Source organism: Drosophila takahashii, chromosome 3R (genome assembly GCF_030179915.1).
Source record: "Drosophila takahashii strain IR98-3 E-12201 chromosome 3R, DtakHiC1v2, whole genome shotgun sequence".
Classification (NCBI taxonomy): domain Eukaryota; kingdom Metazoa; phylum Arthropoda; class Insecta; order Diptera; family Drosophilidae; genus Drosophila; species Drosophila takahashii.
In genome coordinates, this window is record NC_091681.1 from 30,997,875 (window position 1) to 31,013,525 (window position 15,651).

General features: G+C 44.1%; 8 protein-coding genes across 10 annotated transcripts; 5 read left to right on the forward strand and 3 right to left on the reverse strand.

The window, feature by feature from the left end:
- The first annotated feature begins 822 nt into the window (after positions 1-822).
- On the forward strand, positions 823-1,361 carry RpL32 (Ribosomal protein L32). Its single transcript, XM_044395746.2, has 2 exons — positions 823-922; positions 991-1,361. The coding sequence occupies exons 1-2, from the start codon at positions 830-832 to the stop codon at positions 1,300-1,302; spliced, it is 405 nt and encodes a 134-aa protein (XP_044251681.1). The 5' UTR covers positions 823-829; the 3' UTR covers positions 1,303-1,361.
- Positions 1,362-1,983: 622 nt separating this feature from the next.
- Sry-delta (Serendipity delta) lies at positions 1,984-3,565 on the reverse strand. Its single transcript, XM_017153374.3, has one exon. The coding sequence runs from the start codon at positions 3,391-3,393 to the stop codon at positions 2,089-2,091; it is 1,305 nt and encodes a 434-aa protein (XP_017008863.2). The 5' UTR covers positions 3,394-3,565; the 3' UTR covers positions 1,984-2,088.
- A 3,366-nt stretch (positions 3,566-6,931) lies between these two features.
- Sry-alpha (Serendipity alpha) lies at positions 6,932-8,919 on the reverse strand. The gene has a single exon (XM_017153198.3). The coding sequence runs from the start codon at positions 8,856-8,858 to the stop codon at positions 7,281-7,283; it is 1,578 nt and encodes a 525-aa protein (XP_017008687.2). The 5' UTR covers positions 8,859-8,919; the 3' UTR covers positions 6,932-7,280.
- A 703-nt stretch (positions 8,920-9,622) lies between these two features.
- Positions 9,623-10,934, reverse strand: Sry-beta (Serendipity beta). The gene is made up of 2 exons (XM_017153163.3): positions 10,775-10,934; positions 9,623-10,717 (listed from the first exon to the last, which is right to left on the reverse strand). The coding sequence occupies exons 1-2, from the start codon at positions 10,845-10,847 to the stop codon at positions 9,696-9,698; spliced, it is 1,095 nt and encodes a 364-aa protein (XP_017008652.1). The 5' UTR covers positions 10,848-10,934; the 3' UTR covers positions 9,623-9,695.
- Positions 10,935-11,294: 360 nt separating this feature from the next.
- On the forward strand, positions 11,295-12,334 carry janA (janus A). Of its 3 annotated transcripts, none has more exons than XM_070217594.1 (4): positions 11,295-11,362; positions 11,428-11,589; positions 11,651-11,775; positions 12,008-12,334. In XM_070217594.1, the coding sequence occupies exons 2-4, from the start codon at positions 11,439-11,441 to the stop codon at positions 12,098-12,100; spliced, it is 369 nt and encodes a 122-aa protein (XP_070073695.1). In that variant the 5' UTR covers positions 11,295-11,362; positions 11,428-11,438; the 3' UTR covers positions 12,101-12,334. The 3 variants fall into 3 exon arrangements, with proteins under 3 accessions (XP_070073695.1, XP_070073696.1, XP_017008674.2); XM_070217595.1 differs by having other exon boundaries at positions 11,337-11,358; XM_017153185.3 differs by lacking the exon at positions 11,295-11,362 and having other exon boundaries at positions 11,400-11,589.
- Positions 12,196-12,931, forward strand: janB (janus B). Its single transcript, XM_017153184.3, has 4 exons — positions 12,196-12,334; positions 12,390-12,545; positions 12,598-12,722; positions 12,779-12,931. Exons 1-4 carry the CDS (start codon positions 12,283-12,285, stop codon positions 12,866-12,868), a joined length of 423 nt encoding a protein of 140 aa, XP_017008673.1. The 5' UTR covers positions 12,196-12,282; the 3' UTR covers positions 12,869-12,931.
- Positions 12,932-13,139: 208 nt separating this feature from the next.
- On the forward strand, positions 13,140-13,894 carry ocn (ocnus). Its single transcript, XM_017153216.3, has 3 exons — positions 13,140-13,447; positions 13,502-13,626; positions 13,682-13,894. Exons 1-3 carry the CDS (start codon positions 13,237-13,239, stop codon positions 13,793-13,795), a joined length of 450 nt encoding a protein of 149 aa, XP_017008705.1. The 5' UTR covers positions 13,140-13,236; the 3' UTR covers positions 13,796-13,894.
- A 298-nt stretch (positions 13,895-14,192) lies between these two features.
- On the forward strand, positions 14,193-15,633 carry ZIPIC (Zinc-finger protein interacting with CP190). Its single transcript, XM_017153340.3, has one exon. The coding sequence runs from the start codon at positions 14,254-14,256 to the stop codon at positions 15,631-15,633; it is 1,380 nt and encodes a 459-aa protein (XP_017008829.2). The 5' UTR covers positions 14,193-14,253.
- The last annotated feature ends 18 nt before the right edge of the window (positions 15,634-15,651 follow it).

The following is a 15,651-nucleotide window of genomic DNA, read 5'->3' on the forward strand; positions in this document are numbered from 1 at the left end:
TACATCACTAGTTACACGGTAATCAGGACTAATTACTTTACAATTTAAAAGTTAAATACTTCTAATAAATAGCAATTAATCTGATTTAATTATTTCAAAATTGAAAACTCCATTACTAGATTTATTTGAAATATGCCTTAACTTTTTATAAATAGAAATTACTTTTATTTTATCTGGATTGCTTTTCTGAAATAAAAGTTTAAAAATAAATAAGAATGAGAAAAATAATATTTACTTACTACTGATTTGGTAAATATTAAAATTAGAAAATTATTTTTAAAAGCATCATTAACAGTGCGCCTAACAGCACACAGAACCAACTCTGATTTTCGATTAAGCGTTGCCACCCTCTCTTATTATTTATTCTCGAACCCGGTTCGAGTCACTACTTTCACGAATCGATGTTTCCCCACCTCTAGCCCTAACCTCAAATTTTTCTTTTCTGCCAACTATTAGACGGGTGCGTTTGTTTCTCCACGTTTTCCTTAAAAAAATTCGATCCACGTGCGTTTTTATAACTTTTTAGCCATAATTCTCGATGCCAGCTGTATTTAGTTCAACTCGGTTGTTGTGGGTGCTGTTTGCAAGTTAGCGGTTCGTATTTTGGCCAAAATTGGACCGATTCTTGTGAGTTCCTGAAGAAATGCGTTGGAAAGTGGGGGCGAAAACGAACCGGAACTGCATAAGCCACTACAACCTTGTTGATCTATAATTTAGCTGGGAATCTTCTGTATTATGGCTTGAATAGCGATAAAAACCATGCCAAAAATGATTTTCCCCAAGGAAAGTGTACTAAAAAGTGACTTTATTGTGCCCTTTCAGCATCAAGATGACCATCCGCCCAGCGTACAGGCCCAAAATCGTGAAGAAGCGCACCAAGCACTTCATCCGCCACCAGTCGGATCGTTATGCTAAGCTGTCGGTGAGTTACCCCCTTTAGATTATTGCCAAAAACCCCATATTTATAGTTACATTTTCCTCGCACTGTAGCACAAATGGCGCAAGCCCAAGGGTATCGACAACCGAGTGCGTCGCCGCTTCAAGGGACAGTATCTGATGCCCAACATCGGTTACGGATCGAACAAGCTCACCCGCCACATGCTGCCCACCGGATTCAAGAAGTTCCTGGTGCACAACGTGCGTGAGCTGGAGGTGCTGCTCATGCAGAACCGCGTCTACTGCGGCGAGATCGCCCACGGCGTGAGCTCCAAGAAGCGCAAGGAGATCGTCGAGCGCGCCAAGCAGCTGTCGATCCGCCTCACCAACCCCAACGGTCGCCTGCGTTCTCAAGAGAACGAGTAAGCTTAAGTTTCTTGAGTGGTTCTTATAACGTGGTCGGAATACAACTTTGAAAACGTTAATATACCTGGACTTTTTGATTAGGAAGCGGTGTGTGTGTGAATGGGGGTAGAATTGTGGATTATTGGAGTCTTATCTTGGTTGATATTATCCGCTTTATAGTAGATTCTACTTTGTTTACAGGGGTAATCACCTTTCGACTCGTAGAAGTATCTTAAAAAAACGTTTTAGTCGTTCATAACTACTGGGATTAGGAAATTTTAGTGCCAAAACAGTAGGGTATCCATAATTTTGTTTGATTTATTTATTTATATAGGCTTTATTGGTTTTACAATGCAAAAATGGACTTATTTTGTTACTAATATTGAATAATTACAATTGATAGTAAGGCGTAAATCAGAAATTTGAATATTTAAACAAGAAATTCATATAAATTCATGAAGCAAAGTAATATTCAATTAAATTCAATTGGAGAATTTTGTCATTCATAACTACTGAAATTAGTTATTTTTATTTATATAGGCTTTATTGGTTTTACAGTGCAAAATTGACTTATTTTGTTACTAATATTGAATAATTACAATTGAAAGTAAGGCCTAAATCAGAAATTTGAATATTGAAACAAGAAATGTATATAAATTCCAAAAAACAAAGTAATATACAATTAAATTCAATCAAATTCGCTTTCGTTCGAATACCAGTAAATTATATTTCTTGTAGGCGATCTTCTACAATAATAAAGTACAATGAAACGGAGGAGATATACTAGGGAGATACAATTACTATAGCTTATTTCAAGACCACGTCGTGATCGAATTGCAAGTGGTGCTCCAGCTCCTTCTTGTTCTCGAAATTGGTGCTGCATATCAGGCAGAAGCCGCTGTTCTCATCGTTGTCCGACATAATGACGGTGACGGCGGCCTCCGATTCATCGACGTCCACGTGCAGCTCCTCCACCACCTGCTGCTCGTCGGCGGGCGCCTCCTCCCGCACCCCGTAGACGACGTCGCCCTCGTGGGTCTTCATGTGCATCTTCAAGGTGTAGCGCTCGGTGAAGGACTTGGGGCACACGGAGCAGTAGTGCCGGGGCCGGTTCTCCTTGTGGATGAGCGTGTGATGATTGAAGGTCTTGCGCGACTTGAACGACACATTGCAGATGCTGCAGATAATCGGATTCTCCTCGGCCTCGTGCCGCAGCCGATGGTTGTAGAGCAGATTGTCCTGCGAGAAGCGCAGGCCGCACTTCTCGCACTGGTACTTCTTCTTGTCCCAGTGCATGCGCATGTGGCGCAGCGTATTCACCGGACGCGAGAAGCTCTTGGGGCAGTAGCGGCACTGCTTCTCCGTCTTGCCCTCGTGCAGGTTCATGTGCAGCTCCAAGTACTCCTCATCCCGCCGAATGACGCCGCAAATGGGGCAGATGTGATTCGGCTGCTTCGAGTGCTCCTCGCTGGTGTGCTTCTGCAGCTGATACCACGAGTTGTACACCTTGCCGCAGGTGCCGCACTCCTGCTTGACGCGCTTCTTCATCGGCTTGTCCTCGGTGTACTCGGTGGTGTCGCCCACCTCCACCTCCTCGCAGATGAACTCCTCGCCGTCGTCGTCGTCCTGATCATCATCATTCTCCTCCTCATCCTCCTCCACGTACTCCCTTTTGATGTCTGCATCGGAGTCCTGGTCCTGATCATGATCCTGATCCTTGACCAGCTCTACGAACAGGGCATCCGCCTCGGCATCGGCATCTGTGTCCGCATCGCTGGCGGGGATCTCCACCTCCTCCACCAGTATATCGTCGCCGCCGGCCACCTCGAAACCGGACTTTAGAGCGCTCTTTAGCTGATTCGTGAGCCTCTTCTGGGTGGTCATCAGGTTGACCATGATGGTGTCGTACTCGGAGAGCTCCTGGAAGCAGCGCGGGCACAGCCGGGCACTGGGCTTCAGGTCCAGCGCCGTCTGGATGCAGTTGGCCAGGTGCGAGAGCACCAGGGAGACCGTTTTCTGCGACGAGGGCACCTTGGCCGACAGCTTCTCGTAGCCACCGCCGCCACCATCTTCGCTCAGCTCGACGGCGCCGCAAAAGAAGCACTGGTCCATTGCGGCTGTGTGTGGATGATGGGATTGCGGATGGCCGGATTGCAATGCTAATCGGAATTACCCGGGCTATTTATTGTTTACAACCTCAGAGAGGGCAAATTCTGTATAAATTTAATAGAGTTGGCAAAAGTGAATGAATATCGGAGGCTATACTAAAACGCGTGAAATGCAACCATGGCATCATTCCGACCAGTGTTGGTGAACGAGCGGAAAAAGACGCGACGCCGGAACGGTGGGAGTGGAACAAAAAATAAAAACTACAAAAAAAAATAAAAATACAAAAATTGTAATTATACAAGACGAAATATTTAAAAAAAATTTTAAAAATTATTAAATAATTAGCTTCAAACCAGATTTCATATTTGCAAGATATTTTTTAGCTTCCTTTCTTGTTTTATATTTATTTTTCAGCACCTAATCACTGCCTACTTTCAGCACCTAATCACTGCCCAGTTTCAGCACCTAATCACTGCCTACTTTCAGCACCTAATCACTACTTTCAGCACCTAATCACTGCCCAGTTTCAGCACCTAATCACTGCCTACTTTCAGCACCTAATCACTGCCCAGTTTCAGCCCCTAATCACTGCCTACTTTCAGCACCTAATCAGTGCCTACTTTCAGCACCTAATCACTGCCCAGTTTCAGCACCTAATCAGTGCCTACTTTCAGCACCTAATCACTACTTTCAGCACCTAATCACTGCCCAGTTTCAGCACCTAATCACTGCCTACTTTCAGCACCTAATCACTGCCCAGTTTCAGCACCTAATCACTGCTCAGTTTCAGCACCTAATCACTACTTTTAGCACCTAATCACTACTTTCAGCATCTAATCACTGCTCAGCTTGAGCACCTAATCACTGCTCAGTTTCAGCACCTAATCACTGCTCAGTTTCAGCACCTAATCACTGCTCAGTTTCAGCACCTAATCACTGCTCAGTTTCAGCACCTAATCACTGCCTACTTTCAGCACCTAATCACTGCTCAGTTTCAGCACCTAATCACTGCCTACTTTCAGCACCTAATCACTGCTCAGTTTTAGCACCTAATCACTACTTTCAGCACCTAATCACTGCCTACTTTCAGCACCTAATCACTGCTCAGTTTCAGCACCTAATCACTGCTCAGTTTTAGCACCTAATCACTGCTCAGTTTCAGCACCTAATCACTGCTCAGTTTCAGCACCTAATCACTGCTCAGTTTCAGCACCTAATCACTGCTCAGTTTCAGCACCTAATCACTGCTCAGTTTTAGCACCTAATCACTACTTTCAGCACCTAATCACTACTTTCAGCACCTAATCACTGCTCAGTTTCAGCACCTAATCACTACTTTCAGCACCTAATCACTGCTCAGTTTCAGCACCTAATCACTGCTCAGTTTTAGCACCTAATCACTGCTCAGTTTCAGCACCTAATCACTGCTCAGTTTCAGCACCTAATCACTGCCTACTTTCAGCACCTAATCACTGCTCAGTTTTAGCACCTAATCACTGCTCAGTTTCAGCACCTAATCACTGCTCAGTTTCAGCACCTAATCACTGCTCAGTTTTAGCACCTAATCACTGCTCAGTTTCAGCACCTAATCACTGCCTACTTTCAGCACCTAATCAGTGCTCAGTTTCAGCACCAAATCACTGCTCAGTTTCAGCACCTAATCACTGCTCAGTTTCAGCACCTAATCACTGCCTACATTCAGCACCTAATCACTGCTCAGTTTCAGCACCTAATCACTGCCTACTTTCAGCACCTAATCACTGCTCAGTTTCAGCACCTAATCACTGCTCAGTTTTAGCACCTAATCACTACTTTCAGCACCTAATCACTACTTTCAGCACCTAATCACTGCTCAGTTTCAGCACCTAATCACTGCTCAGTTTTAGCACCTAATCACTGCTCAGTTTCAGCACCTAATCACTGCTCAGTTTCAGCACCTAATCACTGCCTACTTTCAGCACCTAATCACTGCTCAGTTTTAGCACCTAATCACTACTTTCAGCACCTAATCACTGCTCAGTTTCAGCACCTAATCACTGCTCAGTTTTAGCACCTAATCACTGCTCAGTTTCAGCACCAAATCACTGCTCAGTTTCAGCACCTAATCACTGCTCAGTTTCAGCACCTAATCACTGCTCAGTTTCAGCACCTAATCACTGCCTACATTCAGCACCTAATCACTGCTCAGTTTCAGCACCTAATCACTGCTCAGTTTCAGCACCTAATCACTGCCTACTTTCAGCACCTAATCACTGCTCAGTTTTAGCACCTAATCACTGCTCAGTTTCAGCACCTAATCACTGCTCAGTTTCAGCACCTAATCACTGCTCAGTTTCAGCACCTAATCACTGCATACTTTCAGCACCTAATCACTGCTCAGTTTTAGCACCTAATCACTGCTCAGTTTCAGCACCTAATCACTGCTCAGTTTCAGCACCTAATCACTGCTCAGTTTCAGCACCTAATCACTGCTCAGTTTCAGCACCTAATCACTGCTCAGTTTCAGCACCTAATCACTGCTCAGTTTCAGCACCTAATCACTGCTCAGTTTCAGCACCTAATCACTGCATACTTTCAGCACCTAATCACTGCTCAGTTTTAGCACCTAATCACTGCTCAGTTTCAGCACCTAATCACTGCTCAGTTTCAGCACCTAATCACTGCTCAGTTTCAGCACCTAATCACTGCTCAGTTTCAGCACCTAATCACTGCTCAGTTTCAGCACCTAATCACTGCTCAGTTTCAGCACCTAATCACTGCTCAGTTTCAGCACCTAATCACTGCCTACTTTCAGCACCTAATCACTGCTCAGTTTTAGCACCTAATCACTGCTCAGTTTCAGCACCTAATCACTGCTCAGTTTCAGCACCTAATCACTGCTCAGTTTTAGCACCTAATCACTGCTCAGTTTCAGCACCTAATCACTGCCTACTTTCAGCACCTAATCACTGCTCAGTTTCAGCACCTAATCACTGCTCAGTTTTAGCACCTAATCACTGCTCAGTTTCAGCACCTAATCACTGCTCAGTTTCAGCACCTAATCACTGCCCAGGTTTAGCACCTAATCACTGCCTTCTTTCAGCACCTAATCACTGCCTACTTTCAGCACCTAATCACTGCCTACTTTCAGCACCTAATCACTGCCCAGTTTCAGCACCTAATCACTGCCCAGTTTCAGCACCTAATCAATTATATAGATTACACATTTTTTGAAGACATACTTATTTAGAATATTTCAGGGATCTGAAAGTGTTTACCTTTTTGTAAAATCTTCAAATTAATGAAGAATTTAAAAAATGTTTCATTTTATTTTACTAGGCATACCTATTTAGAATATACATAATTTAAATACATTTTTTGTAAGTTAATAGTCCAAAAATAAAAAACGAAAATTGTTGTATTTAAATAATTCTCAAAGGCGTATTTCCAAGATATTTTTTAGCCATTAAATGCCATTATTAATTTTGTTCCCAATAAAAAAAATTAAAAAAAAAAAATTTCGACTTTTAATTTTTTTGTAATGTTTTTATTGTGTTTTTAAAATTATGTGAATAACTTCAAATTACTGAAGCCGTTACACTTATATAGATTACACATTTTTTTAAGACATACCTATTTAGAATATTTCAGGAATCTGAAAGAGTTTACCTCTTTGTAAAATCTTCAAATTAATGAAGAATTTAAAAATTATTTTATTTTATTTTAATAGACATACTATTTAGAATATTGTTTGTCTTGGATGATCAGAATCACTTCAAATTAATGAAGCAGTTTCAATTATAAAGATTACGCATTTTTTAAGACATACTTATTTATAATATTTCAGGGATCTGTTTTTTTATTTTACTCTACTAGACATACCTATTTAGAATATTGTTTGTCTTGGGTGATCAGTCTAATCTAAGAATTTCGGTGATCTGAAAGCTTATAAGATCGCTTTCATTGTTTGGGGACTCAGTAAAGGTCTCCTGTGGGCCAAAAACCGAGCAATTTCCGCTTTGTTTGACAAAGGATCGGTGTCTCTTGGATGCGGATCGACTGCTTCGGACAAACGTCCTGGTGACGTTACAGGGAATCGGATTTTGAGATCCCACCGAGCTGTCGGGCTCCAGATTATCCCTGCTTATCGAGTCCCTCAGCTTGGCCAGAACGGAGTACAAGATCTTGAGGCGTTTCACGATGCGTTTGGGCTCCACTGGGATGTCCAGATTAACCACAGCCTGGCACTCGCGCAGTATGAGGATGAGATCCTTGTGCACCCGCTGGCCATCTTCGCTGAGAGCCGAATAATTAACCGGCAGCCGGAAGTGCTCCACCAAAACGCTGCCCCGCTGGACAATCACCTTCAGGTGGCTCTTCTCCTGAATCTGTATACCCTCGCCCAACATGTCCAGATAGTTGTTGATCAGCGAGCAGCTGTCGATGATTTCGTGGATGACGTTGCGGAAAATCAAGAGCTCCTGGTTGAAGTGCTCTTCCAGGATTTCGGCATGGTGTGCGGATGCAGCGGATTCGGGCAGCTGGAGCGCCGGGACAATGCAGGCATCCAGGGACTCCAACGATGCCAGGCAGCTCCGCACAATCGTCTTGGTCTTGATGTCCTGCGAGAAGGCAATGGCCAGCACTCCGATCTGCTGGATGCGATCCATATTGATGTCGAAGGCGGCAATTAGCTCTTTAGCTTCGTTAGCATCTTCTTGGAGGGCCTCCTTTAGCCTGCCCACCGAAGTGTTCTCCAGTTCGGTCAGGCTGACGAAGAGCAAGTGCAGCATGGCCTCGTTTAGGAAGGATTCCAGGGCGTAGAGAGCTCGTTCCAGGGACAAAGCCTCCAGCTTGCGGTGACCACTATTCGGATCACCGGCCTCCTCGTGAAAAGTGGCACATTCGCCTAGTAAAGTCTCGCAAAGGGAAGTCAAAGCCTTCTTGTCCGACTGAATGGAAACGTTGGCAAAGGCCAAAGCATGCCGAACTATGTGATTCACTATGCTGGCCAGCTGGTAGCTATCCTCTTCCGCCTCCTCCTCCATGAAGCTCTCCTTTGCCAGCTTCTCCATGTAATCATCCAGCTGATCCAGAGCCAAATCCATTAGCTCCACGAACGAGTGATCCTCCAGGTTCTTCACACTGCTCACCCGGCTCTCCAGTTGAGTCAAGGAGATCAGAAGTCGCCTGCAGCACCAATCCAAGCGATCGAGAAAGTGCTGCCTGGTCAACGGCGAGGCCACCAAAGTAATAGTCCTCTCCAGGTGCGTGATGCAGGTAACCACCTGGGTGAGGCAGAGAAAGATGGTCTCCACATCCAAGTTGGCGCCACTGGGAGCCACCTCGGGCAGTCGGGCCTTCAGGTCGCTGGCAAAGTCCAGGAAAGTGGCGCAGAACTCGTTCAGCCAGCCCATGTTGCCCGTGCTGCTGTAGCCCTCCGAAATTAGCTCACTGCAAGTGTTCAACTGAATCAATAACGAATCCATTTATCTACGAGATGTGCTCCTGCAAAGCTGAACTTTTCAACTAAGTGTGATTATTCCTCAGGCTATCTTTATATACGGCAAATGCACAGGTAGAAGGGATATCTTTTCGGAGGATTTAAAAGAAACATCTGCCTATTTTATTACCCGGCGAAAATTCGCGAAATTCGCGATTTTACCTGCGCGTTTCAGAGTTCCTGGTAATCAGTCTAGAATACTGGGTTTTTCCAGGGCTCTGAAATCGACACACATGTTAAAAACATGAAAAATTGTATTTTACAGTGTGAGCAAAATTATTGTTGTCATGTTTGTCAAATACAAAAGTGTTTAAAATTTAAACAATTATTTTTCACTTTTTAACTTATATTGTAAAAATAATTGTTAGCACACACAGCTCACTTGTGTTTTTTACTGAGTGTTTTTTACACACTGTGTTTTTAACACAAATGGAAATTACATTTTACGGAGATTAACGAGTCGAAGGGAAAATGAAAAACCAATATGTGGCATGATATCTTATGTTAGTTTTAACCATTTCAAAGCATACATATATGAATTCTTATACTCTGAAAAACCGTGAATTTTCAAATTTTTTTATGTCAAAAACTCATTGTGTTAAAAATAAGCTGTGTAAAAAAACACGTCATGACATGTGTGTGTTATTTATGTTTCTAACAAATGTAGGATACAATTTTGTACACACGAGTGAATAACTTTTTTTGAACCTAACACTTTGACATTTAACATGTAATTTTTCGAACCCTGGATTTTTTCAATGATTGTTTAAGATTTAATTTTATGATACATACATGTGGATTAGATTAAACTAGGGGACTACACCTAAAAGAACGTCGCGGTGGCCTCCTTGGCCGCTTCGGCCGACTCCTCGGGCTTCTCGACCGGCTGATGGACCCGCTTGTGCACCTTCAATGTGTACTTGTCGACGAAGGACTTCTCGCAGTCGGGGCAGGGGTAGCGGGGCCGATCCGTTTGGTGGGTGCGCAAGTGGTGCTTGTAGGTGCGCTTCGTCTTGAACTGCTGGTGGCACACCTCGCAGATCAAAGCATTCTCCTCGGCATCGTGGCGCATCAGATGGTTGTACATTAGCCAGGACAGCGAGAAGCGTTCGCCGCATTTGTCGCACTGGTACTTCTTCTTGTCCCAGTGCACCTCCATGTGCCGCAGGACGTTGCGCTTGTGCGAGAACTTCTTGTCGCAGTACCGGCACTCCAGCTCGGTCTTGCCCTCGTGCAGGTTCATGTGCAGATCGAGCACCTCGTCGTCCTTGACCTTCAGGCCGCACACCTGGCAGGTGGCCTGCTCCGACTTCTGGCAGGTGTCGGCCTTGATGTGCCGCTCGAGAACCTCCTGGCTGGAGAACATCTCGCCGCAGATGTGGCAGGGTATCTCGGTGGTCTCGGTGAAGAACTCCTCCTCCGAGGAGAACTCCTCGTCCGGTTCGCTGAACTGAAAGTCCTCGTCCAGCATCTCCTCGCTCATGAACTCCTCGGGATCGCCCTCCTCCTCCGCCGCCGGATCCTCCACCTCCTTTTCGGGCGACTGCTCCTTGAGCGGACTGGCCTGGATGATCTTGAACGCGGGCACCTGGACCCTGGCCCTCTTGGCCGCCTGCTGTTTGCTCTCCGGCTTGCCCTCCACCTGCCGGCAGCCCAGCAGTGCATCCGCAATCTGGCGCTGCACCTGGCTGAGATTCCTCACCAGCCGGTCGTAGTTGAAGAGGTACTCCAGGCAATCCCGGCAGGCCGCCGAGTTGGGCGAGAGATCCAGCCGCTGGTTGATGATCTTCTCGAAGTATTTCAGTATATCCTTGATCGGCTTGAAGGTTCCTGGCACAATGCAGCCTGCAAAAAAGTCGGCAATTAGGATTTTCCAGGAAAAGGTGGCGAAGCAATCGTTACCTTCTATCAGCTGGAACACGCCCACGGACTTCTCCTTGCCGCAAACGAAGCAAAACGGACGCGTGGAGCTCATCTCGTCGCCTTGGAATCGGAAAATTCGGCTTAACAATTTAATTTGTGTATATTTTGTTGTCAACGCTAGAGCTGTACCGATAGTATCGATAGTTTCGGATGGGAGTCTATGTTGATATCGATACCTTTAATTGAAGTGAAAATTATTTTTTATATTCTTATTGCAATGAAATTTTAGATCTTAATATGATGGTAACTATGTTTAAATTTAAATACAACATTTATTAACACCTTACATAAACTAATTTTGTATGGTTTTTCGGTGAATGGTTCACTGAAAATTATTAAAATTTCATTCGTTTGTACTAATTAAAATATGTTTTTTATCTAGGAAATTAAAGAAGGGACTGTAAAAAATTTAAGTATAAATATAAAACAAAACAATTTGGTATGATTTTTTGCTTATTTTTCATTCAACAGTTACGGAATACCCTAACTACTTTTTAATCGATGATATCGATAGACATCTCACCTTGCAAGAATAAAATCAAGCATTTTTGGAATATTTGCCGGTTGGTAAGGAATAAATTGCTATTTTCAACACTTTTCCGTAATGAATCGTCTTCAATTATTCTCCAAAGGACTTCGACTGATGCACAAAATGTCCGAAGAAGCACTTGCAGGCGTGCCATTGGTGCACATCAGTCCCGAGGGCGTATTTAAGTACATCCTGATCAATGTCATTGACGGAGGAGATGCTTCAAAGGCTGTAGTTCGTGGTTTTTCGGATTGCCAATGGCATGGTAAGTAGGTTTACCTGTAACTGTTATTGCACTCTTAATCCTGGGAACCTATATCCTATAGCCGACATCTTCGATCGCGAGGAGGAGGTCTTCAAAAAACTGGGTCTTCGCGCCGAGTGCCCCGGTGGCGGTCGCATCGAGCACAATCCCGATAAGAAATACCTCAAGGTCTATGGATACTCGCAGGTGAATATTTTGGATTACTATAGAGTTCTACGAGATTTAAGGAGTACTTTTCTTTATAAGAGTCCCATTTGCATCGATAATATTATACTACCTAAAAACATCTTGAACTTATTAATAAAAATAACAAACCTTGAAAAGAAATTTATATTTCTTTCAAAGGTTTTCATAATAATTTAGTTTTTGGCAATATCTAAAACTTGTATTATGATTGTTCTATTATCTTCCATTTCAGGGTTTTGGAAAAGGTGATCACGCCCAGGCGAAACGCATCTTGGCCACCAAATACCCGGACTATACGATCGAAATCTCTGATGAAGGATACTAGGTGCAATGAAATAGAGAAAACAACTGTCTTAAAACCCTGATATTAACTTACAATCCCATGAGCCATGACTTTTACGCAAATGGCATTTTAGTTTATAAAAATCAGTTTGGAATACTAAACCTTTTCGGATCAAAATTCAAATTGTATAGAAATTCCACTTGTATTTCCTTTGAAAAAATAAAATGAAATTTCTCAAGTCTTTGAGCCGTATTCCACAATGTCTTTCTCCGTTGCGTAAGTTTTGAAACCAAGTTAATTATTTTTAATTAATAGTATCTATTAATCTTAGAAAAATGTTATTCAACCGATTTGATCAGTTTGGTTGGAATTCCAAGGGTTCGGATCGCGAAAGGTCAGAATCGTTATTTGTTGGTGATGATCCATACACATGGCTACACGAATTTTGGAAGAGTGATCGTCCGGGGAGCTAATGTCGACAATCATTGTGAGTTTCGGATGCTCGGTAGTCCTAGATTTTTTACAGTTCCCATTTACAGTGACAATATTCGACTCAATTTTGGAGGAGATGGAACCACAGGGCATATGTGCCAAATGCATGGGCGGTGGAAGAATTCTCAATGAGGAGGACAAGAAGAAAATAAAGATTTATGGCACCTCCAGAGTAAGTTAAAAAGATTTCGTATCTGAAACTATTGGCTAATAGGATTGTGTCCTTAGACATTTGGCGGTGCTGATCACAAAAGGACGAGGAATATACTACAAGCGTGGACCACATACAAGGATTTCAAGATCAGCGTTAAGAAATAAAGTTGCACATGCATTTTGGAAATGTTAATTCTATTTAAATAAAAATTGCACAGTTAAATTGAACAGGTTTTGTTTGCGAATATTTTGGTGTTATTTTCTAAGGAACATATCCATTTCCAAAGGATTCAATTTATATTGGTAGTGCTGAGATAAAATTCACCATTTCTGTAGGTTTACTTTTCCAAAATTTGAATATTTTTTAGATTGATCCTAGGTGCTCTGATTTTTGTGACAGTTCTGAATTTCTCATTTGACTCGAAGGCCTTACACAAAATCAGTCTAGCTGGAGCCTTGCTACTGTTGAGACCACATTTCTTTTGGAATATTTCATCTAAATTCCAGTGCCGATTTTTTTAAATTTTTCCAAAATGAAAACGCTAAACCTTTTGACTCCCCTTTCGCAAATAGTTAAGCCCATTCGAAGGCAAAGTGTTTCGCGAGTTAACGCCCTCCTAATAAATGTTCCAAGAGTTCAGATTTCGAAGGGGAAAAACAAGTATCTATTAATGGTGATCCATATGCACGGTTTAACTCGGTTCGGAAGGACGATCGTCAGAGGATCCGACTCGAAGGACCATGGTTAGTTTTGGTTGATTTTTCGCTATAAATCTCATCGATTAATCCCGTTTCCAGAGCAAATTTATGAAGAAACCCAGGAGGAAATGGACGACCTTGGCATATGCACAAAATGCCTGGGTGGCGGATTCCTCAGTAATAAAGAGGAAAAGAAAATAATCAAGATCTATGGGTGCTGCAAGGTAAGTGGATGGTACTTACCCTTTGATAACTGATTATGATCGAACCTGTACCTAGACTTTTGGAGAAGCTCCGCACGGCAGGACGAAGGATATATTGCTGTCGTGGACGAAATACCAGCACTTCAATATTATCTTGCCCAAGAAGAACATGAATGCGTATGAAGAATAAAACAAAGGCACAGTGAGAGGCAATAAAAACATGTCGAGTTTTTAGTTTTGCCTTGTTGGCAATTTAATGAATAAATTAAAAAATTCCATGGCTAATAAACTATCTATTTTATTTGACTATAATGTACAAAACGGATTATATCAACTGAATTTTTGATTAGATACCATCCTTTTTCAAAAACTAAAGCTTTCACTTAATAATGCATTTTAAGTCAGCTCAGAATTATGTTTTTGGAATATGGTTTTGCCAAGTTATGCATTTAGTAAATACAGTTATTTTCAAAATAATTAAAATGTATTTTTTATCGGAACGGTTAAAATATAAATTTGAAAGCCGCAACCGTTAGATAAGCTGGAACCACCAGTTCGATAAATGCCTGTCGATAACCGATACCCTCAGCAGTGCAGCCCTCGTCTAAGCATATTTTGTAAATAAATTCCAGTCCAGTCGAGTCCAAAATGAATTGCTGCATTTGCCAATTTTCCGTGCGCGTGCCGAAGGACATTCACACAGAGACCGTTGGCCATCCCCCGGTGCTGATCAGCGACCTGGTCCTGCAGTGCACCCGGGGCACCGACTACGTCCTGGCGGACGAATCCTCGACGATCTGCAAGAAGTGCTGCGAAAAGCTGACCAGATACCACAAGTCCATTCAAATCGCGCGCAAGCTGCGCCACGAGATCCTCGAGCTGATCCACAGTCCCTACATGCCGAAGGAACTCAAGCACTCGCCGTTCAAGGAGGAGGATGCCGCCAGGGAGACCAGGACGATAACCAAATTCGATGGGAACATTGAGGAGGTGGAGGGCGGCGAGGAGGAGGAGGACGATCCCGATGAGGAGGAGCATCAGCAGCTGGAGGAGGTGGACACCTCCGGGGAAGGCGTCACCCTGATGGATCCCACCAGCATCGAGGAGGTGGTGGCCGGCGAGGGGGAGGAGCAGCACACCTTCATTATCAAGCAAACCGTGGATCAGGAGTTGGAGGAGGAGGGGTTCCAGTCCGTGGACTTAGAGCTGGACATAGACAACGAGATCATCATAAACGAGCAGGAGGAAGGGGAGGAGGACCAGGACCTGAAGCATGAGGCCCATGAAGCAGACTTCTTCAAGGAGGACACCATGAGCGACTTTGACGACCATCTGGATGGGACCATCGAATACATAATATCCGACGGCGATGGCGACGACCAGGAGCAGGATCAGGACAGCTCCGGCGAGTACACCGTGAACATTCAATGCCCCAGCTGTCCGGAGAAGTTCACCAGCCGGCGCTCGTACAATGCCCATACCAAGCGGGAGCACTTTCCCGGCTATGTCTGTGATCAGTGCGGCAAGACGCTGCAATCGTACTCGGGCTTCATTGGCCACCTGCAGAACCACGAGCCCGTCAAGCAGTTCGCCTGTCCCGTTTGCCCCGAGCGCTTTAGCCGCAAGTTTCGGCTGAAGCACCACATGGCCTGGCATTCAGGGGAAACGCCATTTCAGTGCGATGTCTGCTCCAAGCGATTCGTCCACAAGGTGGCCCTGTACAAGCACAAGATGATCCACGACAACGAGACCAAGCGACTGGAGTGCCAGGTGTGCGGCTTCAAGACCCGCACCAAGGCGCATTTGGAGCGGCACATGCGTTCGCACACGGGCGACAAGCCCTTCGCCTGTCCGGTGTGCAACAAGCGCTTCTCCCAGATGTACAACATGAAGGCCCATCTGCGGGAGCACGAGAGTCCCGGAACGAACCGCCATCGTCGCTATCATTGTCCCAAGTGCACGCACACGTTCATCAACGAGCAGAACTATGTGTCCCACGTTCAGCGGGACGACTGCACGGCAGTTTAGCTATCGAATAGACATAGT

Bases quoted from the DNA above. Each gene is read 5' to 3' on its own strand.
- RpL32 (XM_044395746.2), top strand. From the start codon at position 830: ATGACCATCCGCCCAGCGTACAGGCCCAAAATCGTGAAGAAGCGCACC. The intron at 923-990 runs GTGAGTTACCCC...CTCGCACTGTAG, and splicing joins ATCGTTATGCTAAGCTGTCG to CACAAATGGCGCAAGCCCAA.
- Sry-delta (XM_017153374.3), bottom strand. From the start codon at position 3,393: ATGGACCAGTGCTTCTTTTGCGGCGCCGTCGAGCTGAGCGAAGATGGT.
- Sry-alpha (XM_017153198.3), bottom strand. From the start codon at position 8,858: ATGGATTCGTTATTGATTCAGTTGAACACTTGCAGTGAGCTAATTTCG.
- Sry-beta (XM_017153163.3), bottom strand. From the start codon at position 10,847: ATGAGCTCCACGCGTCCGTTTTGCTTCGTTTGCGGCAAGGAGAAGTCC. The intron at 10,718-10,774 runs GTAACGATTGCT...ACTTTTTTGCAG, and splicing joins CGTGTTCCAGCTGATAGAAG to GCTGCATTGTGCCAGGAACC.
- janA (XM_017153185.3), top strand. From the start codon at position 11,400: ATGAATCGTCTTCAATTATTCTCCAAAGGACTTCGACTGATGCACAAA. The intron at 11,590-11,650 runs GTAAGTAGGTTT...TATATCCTATAG, and splicing joins TTCGGATTGCCAATGGCATG to CCGACATCTTCGATCGCGAG. The intron at 11,776-12,007 runs GTGAATATTTTG...CTTCCATTTCAG, and splicing joins AGGTCTATGGATACTCGCAG to GGTTTTGGAAAAGGTGATCA.
- janB (XM_017153184.3), top strand. From the start codon at position 12,283: ATGAAATTTCTCAAGTCTTTGAGCCGTATTCCACAATGTCTTTCTCCG. The intron at 12,546-12,597 runs GTGAGTTTCGGA...TCCCATTTACAG, and splicing joins AGCTAATGTCGACAATCATT to TGACAATATTCGACTCAATT. The intron at 12,723-12,778 runs GTAAGTTAAAAA...TTGTGTCCTTAG, and splicing joins AGATTTATGGCACCTCCAGA to ACATTTGGCGGTGCTGATCA.
- ocn (XM_017153216.3), top strand. From the start codon at position 13,237: ATGAAAACGCTAAACCTTTTGACTCCCCTTTCGCAAATAGTTAAGCCC. The intron at 13,448-13,501 runs GTTAGTTTTGGT...TCCCGTTTCCAG, and splicing joins ATCCGACTCGAAGGACCATG to AGCAAATTTATGAAGAAACC. The intron at 13,627-13,681 runs GTAAGTGGATGG...ACCTGTACCTAG, and splicing joins AGATCTATGGGTGCTGCAAG to ACTTTTGGAGAAGCTCCGCA.
- ZIPIC (XM_017153340.3), top strand. From the start codon at position 14,254: ATGAATTGCTGCATTTGCCAATTTTCCGTGCGCGTGCCGAAGGACATT.